At 35.6% G+C, this 13375-nt stretch overlaps 1 protein-coding gene across 16 annotated transcripts in view; it reads left to right on the forward strand.

The window, feature by feature from the left end:
* Positions 1–13375, forward strand: part of ITSN2 (intersectin 2) — a 147316-nt gene that overhangs the window by 29472 nt on the left and 104469 nt on the right. For 9 of the 16 annotated variants that reach the window (XR_008289646.1, XR_008289647.1, XR_008289648.1 and 6 more), the window contains exons 2-4: positions 5105–5168; positions 7316–7417; positions 12123–12215. Coding sequence is in view for 13 of the 16 variants with exons in the window: in XM_027033291.2 (XP_026889092.1) it covers positions 5138–5168; positions 7316–7417; positions 12123–12215 (226 nt within the window). In the remaining 3 variants the exon portion in view is untranslated. Of the gene's footprint in view, positions 1–5104; positions 5169–7315; positions 7418–12122; positions 12216–13375 lie in introns of those variants that run through there. The other 7 variants (XM_053201172.1, XM_027033302.2, XM_053201173.1 and 4 more) reach the window with 1 other exon arrangement.

Raw genomic sequence — 13375 nt, forward strand, 5'->3', positions numbered from 1 at the left:
GCCCCTCCCCCACTTGTGCTCTGTCTCTCTCAAAAATAAATACATGTAAAAAATTTAAAAAAAATTATTATGCCCATTTAAGAGAAGAGGAGGCAGATAAAGCCCCTGGGAAGCCCCATGGGCTTTAGAGTTAGGTTTGGGATTGCATGCTGGCTCATCACTTAGTGAATTTAGGCAAGTAATTTAACCTTTCACTTTCCTCATCTGTGAAATGAATACAGTATCACCTGCCTTGCAGGGATATCGTGAAGATTATTAGTGTTATTAAAGGTGTCCAGCAGTATCTGGTACCTGGAAGCCGATTCTCCAATCTCCTCTGTTTCTCCTCTGAAGCTCCCGGAACATATTAGATTCTCAGTATTGAGCATGACACATAAGTGAGTAATAGAAGTGTATTGCATTAATACTAGGCACTTATTAAATGGTAGCTATTATGATTACATAGAGTAAAACAATTGATATTTTTAACGTAAAATGTACCTGTTGAATTTTTCAAAATTCCAATTGTTATTTTTTTGCATAGGTACTATCCAGGTAGATTAGTAGAATTGTTAAGCAATTCAATGACAGGGCAGAAAGAATTGATACAAAGACAACAGGTATGAAATAGCATGCTTTAAAAGCTTATTGGTTCCAACAAATTGTGCTACCATAGTCAGATGTTACCACAGTCAATCAAATGTCACATGCATACATACAAGTAAGAATATGATACCTGTATGCATGGCAGGCTAGATCTCGTGTACCAGGTAAAGAAGATTCTGGGGGCTGCTGGGTGGCTCAGTTGGTTAAGTGTCTGACTTCGGCTCAGGTCATGATCTCACGGTTAGTGGGTTTGAGCCCCACATAGGGCTCTGTGCTGACAGCTCAGACCCTGAAGCCTGCTTCAAATTCTGTCTCCCTCTCTCTCTGCCCCTCCCCCACTCATGCTCTCTCCGTCTCTCAAAAATAAATGTTAAAAAAAAAAAAAAAAGATTCTGTAATACCAGTTCCTTCAGCTTGTTTGAAGGGATTTGCCCTCCCTGCCCTTTATATTATTTGATTCATTCTTTGGTTTTATTTCAGAATTATACCTGTGATTATTGAGCATCTGTTATGTGGCATTCTGATGTATTCATAGAATATGTAATGACTAGCCAGAAGTCCTAGATAGGTAATCTTTAAGTTTTAAACCTAGATCTAACTGATTAAGGCTTTGTGATCCTGGGTTCCTCTTCTTTGTCCTTTGTAAGTGCATGCTTTCTCTTCAAACTGTCTTTGGTAATTCACATGCTTTTATGCAGTTATACAGTGTGTTGCATGTAATGCTTTTGGAGGATTTTTCTCCTACATTTTAAAACTATCTCAGTCTCAGAGACCTAATAAATAGACCTACTGCATATTTGTAAGTAAATAGTTTCTTTGCAGGCATGTAACTTATTTTGGTTTAACATTACTGATGATAATTTAAAATGGGGAAAGTAAAAGTGTTATTCTTTTTTGTAGAATTTCTATATTGAGGAAGTTTTCGTCATAAATTGATTTATGAGACCTCCTCTCTGTTCACTTTTTTTTTAAACTAGTTCACCCAGTCTCACAGACAAATTCTGGGAGTCATCTCTTTGATTCCTTTGACTTCATAGTCCTTTGTATATAAAGAGTCGCTGAATTCTACCTGTTTTAAACCCTTCATTGTTTTTCTAGTTCATCCTATCTCTTCTGTTCCATCTGTCACTATTTTATTTTTTAAATGTTTATTTTTGAGAGAGAAAGAGAGAGACAGTGCATGAGTGGGAGAAGGGCAGAAAGAGAGGAAGACACAGAATTCAAAGCAGGCTCCAGGCTCTGAGCTGTCAGCACAGAGCCTGATGCGGGGCTCGAACTCATGAACAGTGAGATCAACCTGAGCTGAAGTTGGCCACTTAACCGACTGAGCCACCCAGGTGCCCCATCTGTCTGTCACTATTTTAGATCAGGTGCCAGTTGTTGTTTTCATCTCTTATCTAACTGATCTCCCTGATGTAGTCTTGGTCTTTTCTTCACCATTGATTGTCTTAAGTGAAATCTGTGTCCCTCTCCTTAAAACCTTTTAAAACTCCTAGCGAGCTATGGGTTCAAATTCAGTGTTCTTAATGTTACAATTATAACTAATTCTTACTCCTTAAGTGAGTTCTTGACTACTCCACCATGGTTTAGATACTACTTTTCTGTGCGGTAGACAACTCAAAAAGCTGAACTTTATATTACCTTTGGAGAAAGGAGTGAAGAAAAAACTAACTTGTACATAGGTAGAATTTCCTCCCTACCTAAGAAGAGTATAGTTACAGGTGAAGTCTAAGTGTGGTAACAGGTTTAAAGCTCCATTGCAGTAAAGATTTTTTTTTCATTCCAGTAAAGTTAACATAGTGATTCAGTGACTTTATACAAATTACTTAGTGCTCATCATGTTAAGTGTACTCTTAATCCCCTTCACCTAGTGCACACATTCACCCCCAGCCCCACCCCACGTCCACTCTGGTAACCACCTGTTCTCTATAAGAGTCTGGGGGTGCCTGGGTGGCTCAGACGGTTAAGCGTCCAACTTCGGCTCAGGTCATGATCTCAGGGTTTGTGAGTTCAAGCCCCACATTGGGCTCTGTGCTGACAGCTCAGAGCCTGGAGCCTGCTTCAGATTCTGTGTCTCCCTCTCTCTCTTACCCTCCCTTGCTCATGCTCTGTCTCTCTCTTTCTCAAAAATAAATAAAAACATTAAAAATTTTTTTTAAAAAGAGTCTGTTTTTTGGTTTGTCTCTTTTTTTTCTTTGTTTCTTAAATTCTGCATATGAGTGAAATTATTTGTGTTTCTCTGACTCATTTCACTTAGCATTATACTCTCTGGATCCATCTATGTTGTTGCAAATGGCAAGATCATTCTTTTTTATTGCTAAGTAATTTTCTATTTTATATATATACCACATTTTCTTTATTCATTATCTGTAGATGGACAACTGGACTACTTCCATGATTTGGCTATTGTAAATAATGCTGCAGTAAACATAGGGGTGCATACACCTTTTCAAATTAGTGTTTTCATGTTCTTTGAGTAAATACCCATTAATGGAAGTACTGGATCATATGGTAATGCTATTTTTAATTTTTGAGGAACCTCCATACTATCTTCCATAGTGGCTGTACCAGTTCACATTCCTACCAATAGTGCAAGAGGGTTCCTTTTTCTCCACATCCTCAACAACGCTTGTTTCTTGTGTTTTTCATTTTAGCTATTCTGACAGGTGTGAGGTGATATCTCATTGTGATTTTGATTTGCATTTCCCTGATGATTAGTGATATTGAGCATCTTTTCATGTGTCTGTTGACTGTCTATATGTCTTTCTTTGAAAAATGTCTGTTCATCTGCCCATTTTAAATTAGATCATTTGTTTTTTGGGTGTTGGGTTTTATATGTTCTTTATATAGTTTGGATACTAACCCTTTATCAGATATGTCATTCCCAAATACCTTCTCCCATTCAGTAGCTTGTCTTTCAGTTTTATTGACAGTTTCCTTAGCTATGTAGAAGCTGCACTAAAGAAAGAACTAACATTCTAAAGAAAGAATGTACACTTTAAGAGGGAGGTTGGTAGCATACAGAAAAGGTGGGAGTCAGAAGAGTAAAGTTGGTAGTGCCGTTCAAAGTATTATTGGAGATTGAACCATCCCTGTTGGGTAGTCCTTGCATGTTCTTGTGTAGATAAAATGTGTCGGCCTGTTAGTGCCTGATAGCATTAAGCATTCTAATCACTGTCGACTCCCTTTGCTCACCACATAATGATCTGATCGACATTTAGTAGACATTATAGTTTGCTTTATAGGAAGAAAAACTACTGTTAGTTTCTTGGCTATTAAATATTTCTTTGTAAATCAGTATGTTGGATTTATATACCAATCTTTTGTTAGTGTGACTTTTGGTGGTTATACTGATACAGTTATATATCTCTTCAAGCACACTGAATTGACTAACATATAGTACCTTGTAGCACTTCTTGGTAGCTGGTTAGCCAGCTTCTCCAGTGACACCTTGCCATGATGTGTAACTGTTTATGACTTCTTTGTTCCAATGGCTTGTGCAAACATTTTTCTTTGGGCTTCTAAAAATGTTAATATTTCAATGATTTGGGTAAATTGGAGAGCTACTGAATGGTCTTTTAATATAGTGATGTTTCCCTACAATGTTATAATCCATGGTTTTAATTACTAAGTACATTGTTGTAAATTTGCTATGTCTTCACTCGCCCTAGCCAGTCCTACCCTCAAGATTTGTGGAATAAATTTTGAATTTTGAATTTATTCATAGTAAAATAATTCAGGGTTCAAAATTATACTGCACTCTTCCTTCCTGGATGTTTGCAAAATAGCAGGCATTTATCAAACACTCACTGTATCTCAAGCAGTGTACTGGATTATGTTTAATACTTAAAACAAGTCTAATGCAAAGTATTTTTTATAGATAAGGAATCTGAGACTCACAAAGGTTAATAACTCTCCCATGGTCACAGCTAGGAAAATAGCAGAGTTGGGATTTAAATCACAGCTGTTAATTCCCAAAGTTACTTCTTTCCCTAGTGCATTTACTATGTTTAGATAAACATATATGTTATAGTAATTCTAGATAATTTTTTTAAACCTGTGGAACGCTGTGCTACATTTATTTTGGATATTTTTCTTGTTTGGGGATTAAGAAAAAAAGAATATCTTGGTTTCCATGTCATTTTATATACTTAATTTATACAATTGATATCTCTGAAATAAAATCTTGCCTTGTTAGAACAACCTTCCTCTCTCCCAAGCTAATTTCTACAAAGTTGGCTCATGCCAACAGCTTCTTTATTCAGTATTTTCTATGACATATGTGACTGTTTTTTTCTTATAAGTGTTCCTATTTTAAAAGGCAGCACCATTACCCAACAAAGTCTCCTACCCTTCCCCAAATGTAAATCCTGCCTCTTCAGCAGCGGCAGCACTCTGCATTGTCTTCCATTGAAAGTGTGAGCTGAAGGGGACAGACATTCCCACTGCTAAGCTGGTGCACTAACGCTCCGATCTGCCCTTGTTGTATTATTAATGGCACAATGTTTTTATGTTGCAGATGGCTGAGAGCTAGCAAGGAAAATTCAGGACCATGATGGCTCAGTTTCCCACAACTATGAATGGTAAGCCGCTTTGTGCTTGTGGCAAGATAAAGAGGTTATGGGTTTTGGGGTGTTTTCTTTGTAGAGGTTATAAAATACTCATTTTGATATTTTTCCTTAAGCTTATAAATGCAAAACTTAAAGTAATCTTACTGAAAATGTTTTGATAGTTTACTTCAGAACACTGCAGTAGTTCCTGTGACTCAGTATAAGCATGTCTGCAGTATCATCTGGTATGTGTGTTTGCCTTTGAGCAGTTAAGAATAACCTAAAGGTATTTCGTGTTTGTTGCATAAAATGGGAGGACAGAAAGCAGAGTGCTATAAGGTGAAGAATATTAAAGATGTTTTCTGTAGCGTGGGATGATTGTATAATGAGTAAGCCAATAAAGATTCATTTAGTAATCTATGCATATAGTTAAGTTTTCTTTTTATTAAGGATTGTGTATGCCTACACACATAATTGTTTAATATGAAACATTTTTAAAGAAAATGTTTAAGTAATTTCAGTAACAGAAATCTTTTAAAGCTTCTTTTCTGATTCTAGTTTTCTTTTCCCAAATACAAATTGACCCACCTTAGTATTAAGTTACTGTGTATGTCATATAGAATTAATTGAGAAAATGCATTATGTTTTTAAATTGCTAAAGAAATCTAAAATGCAAAGTTCTTAATATTGTGGTAAATTTCATTAGCCATTACAAATAAAAAATAATAGAGAGTCTAGTCAGTAATTCTTTAACATTTAAATTGAAAGCAGTTATATTAAAGAACATTAGGGGAAAAAAAGAGGGAAGCATCATGAATAATTTTATCACTTGCAAAAAAGCAATTCTGTTTTAATGTTACCATCTAGTATTTGATGAATTACATTTTAAAAAAATTTTCAGTCATAAGGCCAAATTAAGCACATCATTAATACAAAAATACATGTTGTATATCTAAAATTTTAAGACTCAGGATTGACCTTATGAGATTTAGGAAAGTTTTGGAAAAATGAATTATTTGTGTAAGAGGTAAAACTAAATTCTGTGTGGAAGAATTCAGTGTTGAGGAGCTTGAGATAAAGGTTTTGTTTTGTTTTTTTGCCTTTTCAGAACTCTTATTTAAAGATCAATGTGAGCATTGCTGGAAATGGTGTGGGATTATGAAGATTATTTGATGCCACAATTTTAAAAAATTAAATAATGGGTTTTTTTTTCCACAATGAGTAGTAAACATAAGTTTAGAATCAGGGTAATAATTATGGTAGTAATGTGCTCTTCCCAAATTTGAGGATTTCTGTGCACCATACAAAGGAGTTTGTATTAAATACATAGTTTAGTTATAAACTTCAACCAAAGTGTTAAGTATTATAAACCAAATGAACATGAAAGAAAGCAGTGTAGGCCCAGTCTTACTTCATTCTGTTTCTTCCATTCCCTTAACATTTATGTATCTACTTTGTAGCTCATTGCATTGCGTATAAAAGAATGAATAATATCAGACAAAATGTTGAACAGTTACTTATAAGTGGTGTATAGGAATAAAGGTAGTAATTTTTTAAAACTTCTGAAGAATTGATAACAAATGTAGACTGTGATATCCTCCCACTTTGTTTATAATGTAGTTGAAGATTGAGGATAATCTTGTATGTATCTAAATGAAGTGCAATTCAGAGATTAAGATCTTATTGGAAGAGGTATCCACATATGTAGCACAAAGCCTTCCAAAGCAGTGTTTGCTCTTCTAGCAAATCCTCAATTATAGATGATGATAAATCTTTTCGATGCCCAGTACTGTTGGAACTTGTCTATAAGTGCCCTAGACCAAGCCGTGTTTCTAAACGCTTCTGACGTATTTCTCGTATTTTGCCCTGTTTTATCATCCCAAGACTAACCACAGACTTTAGACTTACTTGGTCTCACAGAGCTGTGCTGCCTATATAGTAGCCATTAGCTACATGTGACTATTTCAACTTAAATTTAAATTAATAAAAATTAAATAAATTCAGTCCCTCAGTCACATAGCCACATTTCAAGTTCTCAAAGCCACATGTGGCCAGTGGCCATTGTGTTGGAAATGGTGTGGGATACAGATACAGAACATTTACGTCATCTTAGAAAGTTCTATTGAGCAGATATTCTTTTCTTAGTCTCTTTGATGCTTCACTTCCCATCTCCTCAACAGAGCAAAAAAGATCAGTGCGTCATATTTTTACCACTCGTGACTCTAATTCTGGTGTCTTCTGCACCAGCAGAATCATCCTTGCCAGAGTCTTCTTTAATCATGGTAGGTTTGCTTTCTGCTTTTCAAACATGTAATGAAATTGTAAATACAGAGAGCCTGATATTTGAGTCATCAGGTGATAAGCAAGAGGGTACTTCAGATTCATGTCACTGCCTGTTGATTGCAGTGTAACGTAGCTTGTTCCAGCCTTAAAATCATGGGGGTACTGAAGTTGGTTCTCTGAGTAAGAAGTTCTGAAGCCTGTGGCAGTGGCCATATTCCAAAATATGGAAGAGGGGAGGGAACAGGAACAGCAAATGGCTTTAGGAAGAAAAAAATGCCATTTTATTTTTAGAGTTTCATTACCTTTTTAGAGTTTGAGAGTTTATTAGTCTTTTCATCTCTGTAATTAGGAAATTGTTAACATTGGGCCTACAGAATCATATATAGTACTGTCTGCATTTCTGACAGCCCAAGGATTTATTATTCAAGTCCCAGTTGAGGCTTTAGTTCTATCTAGACCAGTATTCTAGTTGTATTTTAGAGCTTGAAGTTTGTACTGGGTCAACATCTATCATTTGACGATTATTTTGAACTGGACCCAGAAATAGTCTTCATTTAATTTCATAGCATACGAGCAGGGTATAACATGTTTGAGTTGTGTACATTCAGAACTAAGTGTTCTGACTGCTCAGCTGTGTGACTTAACCTTGTGGAGTGTGTGTGTGTGTGTACATATGCATATACATGTGTGGTGTATCTATATATGTAAAACAGAGATGACACTATTTACTGCAGGGGATTTAGCATATAGTGGTTGTTCTATAAATGTGTATTTTTCCTTCTGCATAGACCATAAGAACATTTTTGACAGAGCCAGTAGGTGAGAAGATGAGAATAAGCAACAGAAATCTTTATGAAAATACCACATTCTCAATTTAGTGATGAGTGGGGGAAGTGGATAGAATTTTAATACATTTCTAAAGTGGTCAGACAGTGTAAAAGGTTGTTAGCTTTTTAAGGAAATATTAAACGTTAACCCCAAAACTTGGGTTTTTCTGACTTTCTGTAAGGCTTACAAACAACTAAAGACTAATATTGGGAGATGTTTTACTGGAAGTTCAAAATAATAAACTGTTGGCTCTTTAAAAGATTCTGTTAGTATATATTCTAAGAAAGCCAGAATTAGATCAACTGTTTTAAAATTGTTTTTGAAGTATATATTTTTCCTACTTTTCTTATTGCTATTTAACTTTTCCTTTCTGTAAAACTTTTAGTGCATTAATATCTTTTGTTTTAATGTCATTTTTTTGAAGTGCTCACATTTAAAGATTAAATACTACCTGAAAATTATTCCTTGTTATAATGCTTTAGAACATTTTTAATCTGTAAGTGACATTAATCATAATATTTAATCATGATTGTTGTATGTGATTCTTTTGGCTAAGGGAGTCTCTGAGCTCCTTTAAGGAGTTCATTTCATTCATCCTTGTACCCCTGGTCCTTGGTCACAATGGTGCCCCCTAAGTGTTTTTTGACTGAATGTATACAAAGTTGTAAGGGTGGCTGTTGGAGTAATGAAGAACTAAGCAAGAAATCAGATAGGTTGCATTGGCCACTGTCAAGATAGGTAGCCAAGGAAAGGTGAGGAGGTGGTGGGACATAAGAAAGCACTATCCTGATGCCACGGGGCCCTCTGCAGTCTTAGGAAGCAGTCTCCCTTGCCCAGGGGATGTGCCCTGCTGTGTGTTAGAGCAGCTCAAGCCTTCCTAACCAGACTCTCCAGACTTTAAATAGTCTTCAGTTTTCTGACTAAAAAGCCTCGCTCTCCGTATTTTCTGGCAAGGGTACCTTTACCAGAAAGGAAAGAGCCTGAGAAAGATTTTAATGCTCTGACTTCTCCTTAATTATACTGTTCCCTGGGATTGGGTTGAGTAAGGAAACTAATTTATTGAGTAGCCTCCATGTAGCAAGCGTATATTAGATGCTGTATTTTTATTTTGTTTAATTTTTAAGTTGGGCGTATTGAGGTATAATTCACCCTTCTTAAGTATATAGTTTGATGAGTTTTAACAAATGTATACAGTCATGTAAATCGGGGTATGGAACATTTCCGTCACCCAAAAGGTTCCCTCACCACCCTCCTTTGCCACTGGCAACCACTGGTCAGATTTCTGTCCCTGCAGTTTTGCTTTTTCCAGAATGTCATATAAATGAAATTCTTTCATTGCGGAGTAGAATTCCATTGTATAAATGTGTACCACAAGTTGTTTGTGCATTCATCTGCAGAACACCTCTGGGTTATTTCCAGATTTTGGTCTCTAAACCAAATGTCTAAAGCTGCTGTAATCGTCAGAGGACAGATTTTTATTTGGAAAAAGTCTTCATTTCTCTTGGGTAAATACCTAGGAGTTTAATGCTGGGTTGCAATGGGAAATGCATATTTTAACTTCGTAAGAAGTTATCAGACTCTTTTTTTTCTAAATCGTTTCCTTCCCCATCAGGTATGTGAAAGTTTGAGTTGCTCAGCATCCTTGACAACAGTTTTTTAAAAAATTTTAGGCATTCTACAGGCATGGAGTGGTATCTCACTGTAGTTTTTCTTCCTTTTTTTTCTTTTTAAATTTTAGAGAGAAAGAGTGAAAGAATCTCAAGCAGACTCCACACCCAGGGCAGTATTACTGTAGTTTTCTTATGCATTTCCCTGATGATCAATGACGTTGAACATCGTGTCACATGCTTTTTGCCATCTGTGTATCTTCAATATGTCTGTTCATATGTCTGTTCAAATCTCTTGCCCATTATTTGAGGCAGGGAGCAGGGATTGTCTTAATGAGTTGAATAGTGCTTTATATATGCTGGATACATGTTCTTTATTACGTTTTGCAAATATTTTCTTCCAGTCTGTAGCTTCTCTTTTTATTTTAACAGTGTCTTTAAGAAAGGAGAAGTCCAGCTTAACAAAAAGTTTAAATCATTTGGGTAGTTTTTGCCCTAAAAAGTCATTCCCTAATCCAAAGTCACAAAGATTTTCTTCTTTGCTTTCTTCAAGAAGTTTCATTGTTTGGCTCCTGTGTTTAATTCTATGATCCATTTAGAGTTAATTATTGCATATGGTGCAGGATTGAGGTGGTTTGGGTTTTTTGTTGTTGTTCCTATGGATGTCTGGTTCTTTCAGAACATCTTTCAGAACATCCACATGTTTCAGTGGAAGGGCTATCTTTTCCCCACCAAATTATTTTGATGTCTTTGTTGAAATCAAGTGACGATATATTTGTGGGTCTATTTCTTTTGAACTATCATGGCAGGTAGTTTAAGATTCTTAATTAAGCCTGTGGATTCTAATCCTATCTTTTAACACTTAACAACTTTGATACTTTGGGCAAATTATTTAATTTTCCCATGCTTCTGTTTCCTCCTCTGGAAAACAGTGATAGTAGTAATAGTTACCTGATAGAATTCTTGTGAGACTTTTAGAAACAATACACATAAAGCTCTTAGGAAAATACCTAACATGTGGCAAGTTTTATTAAATGTTAGCTGTTGTTATTTTACCAATCTAATAGATGAAAAATTATATTTAGTGTTATTTTTAGAATAGATACATTACACATTACATATGGTTTTTACAACCACCCCATAAGCTTACATAATCTTCCTAATTTTTGGAGGCAGCAGCTAAGGTACAGGGAATGTGAGCCTCTTCTCCATAAATATTGGGAGACTGCGTAGCAGAGTTTGGGCTCTCTGAGTTCTAATCTCAGCTCTGCCACTTGTTAGTTAGTTGTGCGACCTTGAGTAACTAGCTTTGCCGTCAGGGCTTTTGCTTTCCTCACCTGTGTCATGGGGATGATAATAATAGTATCTCATGTATAGGGTAGTGGTGAGAGTCCGTGAGTTTACTGCATTAAAAAGGCCCTGACACAGAGTCGGGGCTCAGTAAAAGCCAGCTGCTTCCCTCTGTCGTCTTTTGTTGTCATTATTTTTTTATTGTCATCATCATTTTTCCAAATTGTCACAGGAGGCATGACAGGGTAATTTGTTTACTTTATAATAGACCAGTAAACTAAGTAGGTTTTTACTATGTGTTTGGTATTTATTTAGAAAGTGTGTAGGTTTAACTATTTTAGGAACTTAGTTCTTCAGTACATCTGTTTCTTTATTTTTAACTTTAATCTTAAAACTTGTCTTTAAGAGAGGATGTTTATAGATTTTTTTTTAATCCATTCATTTAGGGCTAAGAAATATTTGTTAAATCAGATCCATCTAGTGTTTCAAATTAGAGTGGGCACCTACTTTTCAATGAAACGCATTCCCGGCAACAGCTTTGTAAGGCAGATTTTCATATAATAGACAGCCAGTGTGTATGAGTCGATATATTTAAACATTTGGATTCTTATTGTTGGGAGTTGAGTAAACTGAAAAGGTAGTCAGAAGTGAAGTATATGTGGGTATCAGCTATGTTCAATGTGTCGAAAGGATGGGAATGATATTTTATTCATCTTTTTATTTCCAGAATTTAGCTTGTTGCCCATTGCCAGTGAGTGGTATATAGTAATTGTTCCATAGATGTTAATTAGATGAATGAGTGAAAAGCCTCAGGGCTGTGCTATGTACATATGGTCATGAAAGAGTTTTACTTTTTGTGTCACGTGGGGGTAGAGTACTGTCAGTAAATGGACACTTGTTTTTATGTTTACATTTTAGAATTATTTTGAGCATTCTCATATATATACTACAATTTCTTTGTCTTTCACTTATGTTTTAGGAGGGCCAAACATGTGGGCTATTACCTCTGAAGAACGGACTAAGCATGACAAGCAGTTTGATAACCTCAAACCCTCAGGAGGTTACATAACAGGTTTGTGTTTATATTTCAATTATGAATTATGTTCCTTTTCATGTAATACCTTAGAATTTAGAATTTTAATTTGATTACCTTCAAATTTGAATTATTATGTCATAAAATTCCTGTCACAATTCATGAATTAAAAAAAAAAACAGCAGTTTTATTTTATCTCGAACTGGTTTAATTTGTTGTTTTGGAATTGGCATATAGAAGATCTTTTCCTAATCCTAAATGATAATCAAGAATTTCAAGAAGTTCAGTTTACTTGTCCAGTTTCACACTTTAACATTATTTCTAGAATGTTTTCAGGTTAGTTCTTGAGGTAATTGAGACTTTTATCCAAGCAAATTTATTAATGTGCTCCTAATATGTTGTGCCAATTACCTGTATAACAATCAGTATTACTAAGTCTAGAAGAAATATGTGTCAGGTCCATTTCCTTGAAAATAATCTAGAATTTTTTTTCTGTGATCTCTTTTATAATGCTAGCCCTCTGTTTTTGAGGGTGATACCAAGTGTTGATTGTTGGCACTAGCCCTTGTTTTGCAAAATGACCTCCGGAGCCTAAGGAGGATCAATTTAGGTGTATCTTTCACTTTTTTTTTTTTTTTTTATAAATTTTTTTTCTGTGCCAAAACACGTGAGCACTTTATTTATAATAATATAATGAATAATATTTACCAGATCTGTACTGTATTTCAGATGCTGTACTTAAGTGCATTATCTCATTTAATCTTGCAGTAGCCTTGTAAGATAGCTATATTGTCTGTATTTACAGATGGTTAGTGTTGATCTGGGCTTTGAAACTTTTTAGTCTGCTTTTGGAATCCATCCTCTTAGCCATTAGAGTTTAATATTTGTACTTCTATAATAATAGCTACCTTCCCTGGTATCAGGGCTAGAATTTGATTACCCTACTGGTAAGTTAACAATGTAGTCTGTTACCATCTCATGGATGCTGGCACAAGACCCAAGGTTCCTGATCCAGAGACAAAGGACTTCATTAACGAGTGGCACAGCTCGCAGCTTGAGCATCAGCATGTTCCTCTTGGCTTCTCTTGTCCCCTGAGTCCTAAGGGGTGATGTAGAGAGCTCAAAAGGATGTTAAACATGCAGTGATTGTGTTATAGGACAGGAACCCTCAGCCAGGGGAACCCACCATTTTTGGTAAG

This window comes from Acinonyx jubatus, chromosome A3 (assembly GCF_027475565.1).
Source record: "Acinonyx jubatus isolate Ajub_Pintada_27869175 chromosome A3, VMU_Ajub_asm_v1.0, whole genome shotgun sequence".
Lineage (NCBI taxonomy): Eukaryota > Metazoa > Chordata > Mammalia > Carnivora > Felidae > Acinonyx > Acinonyx jubatus.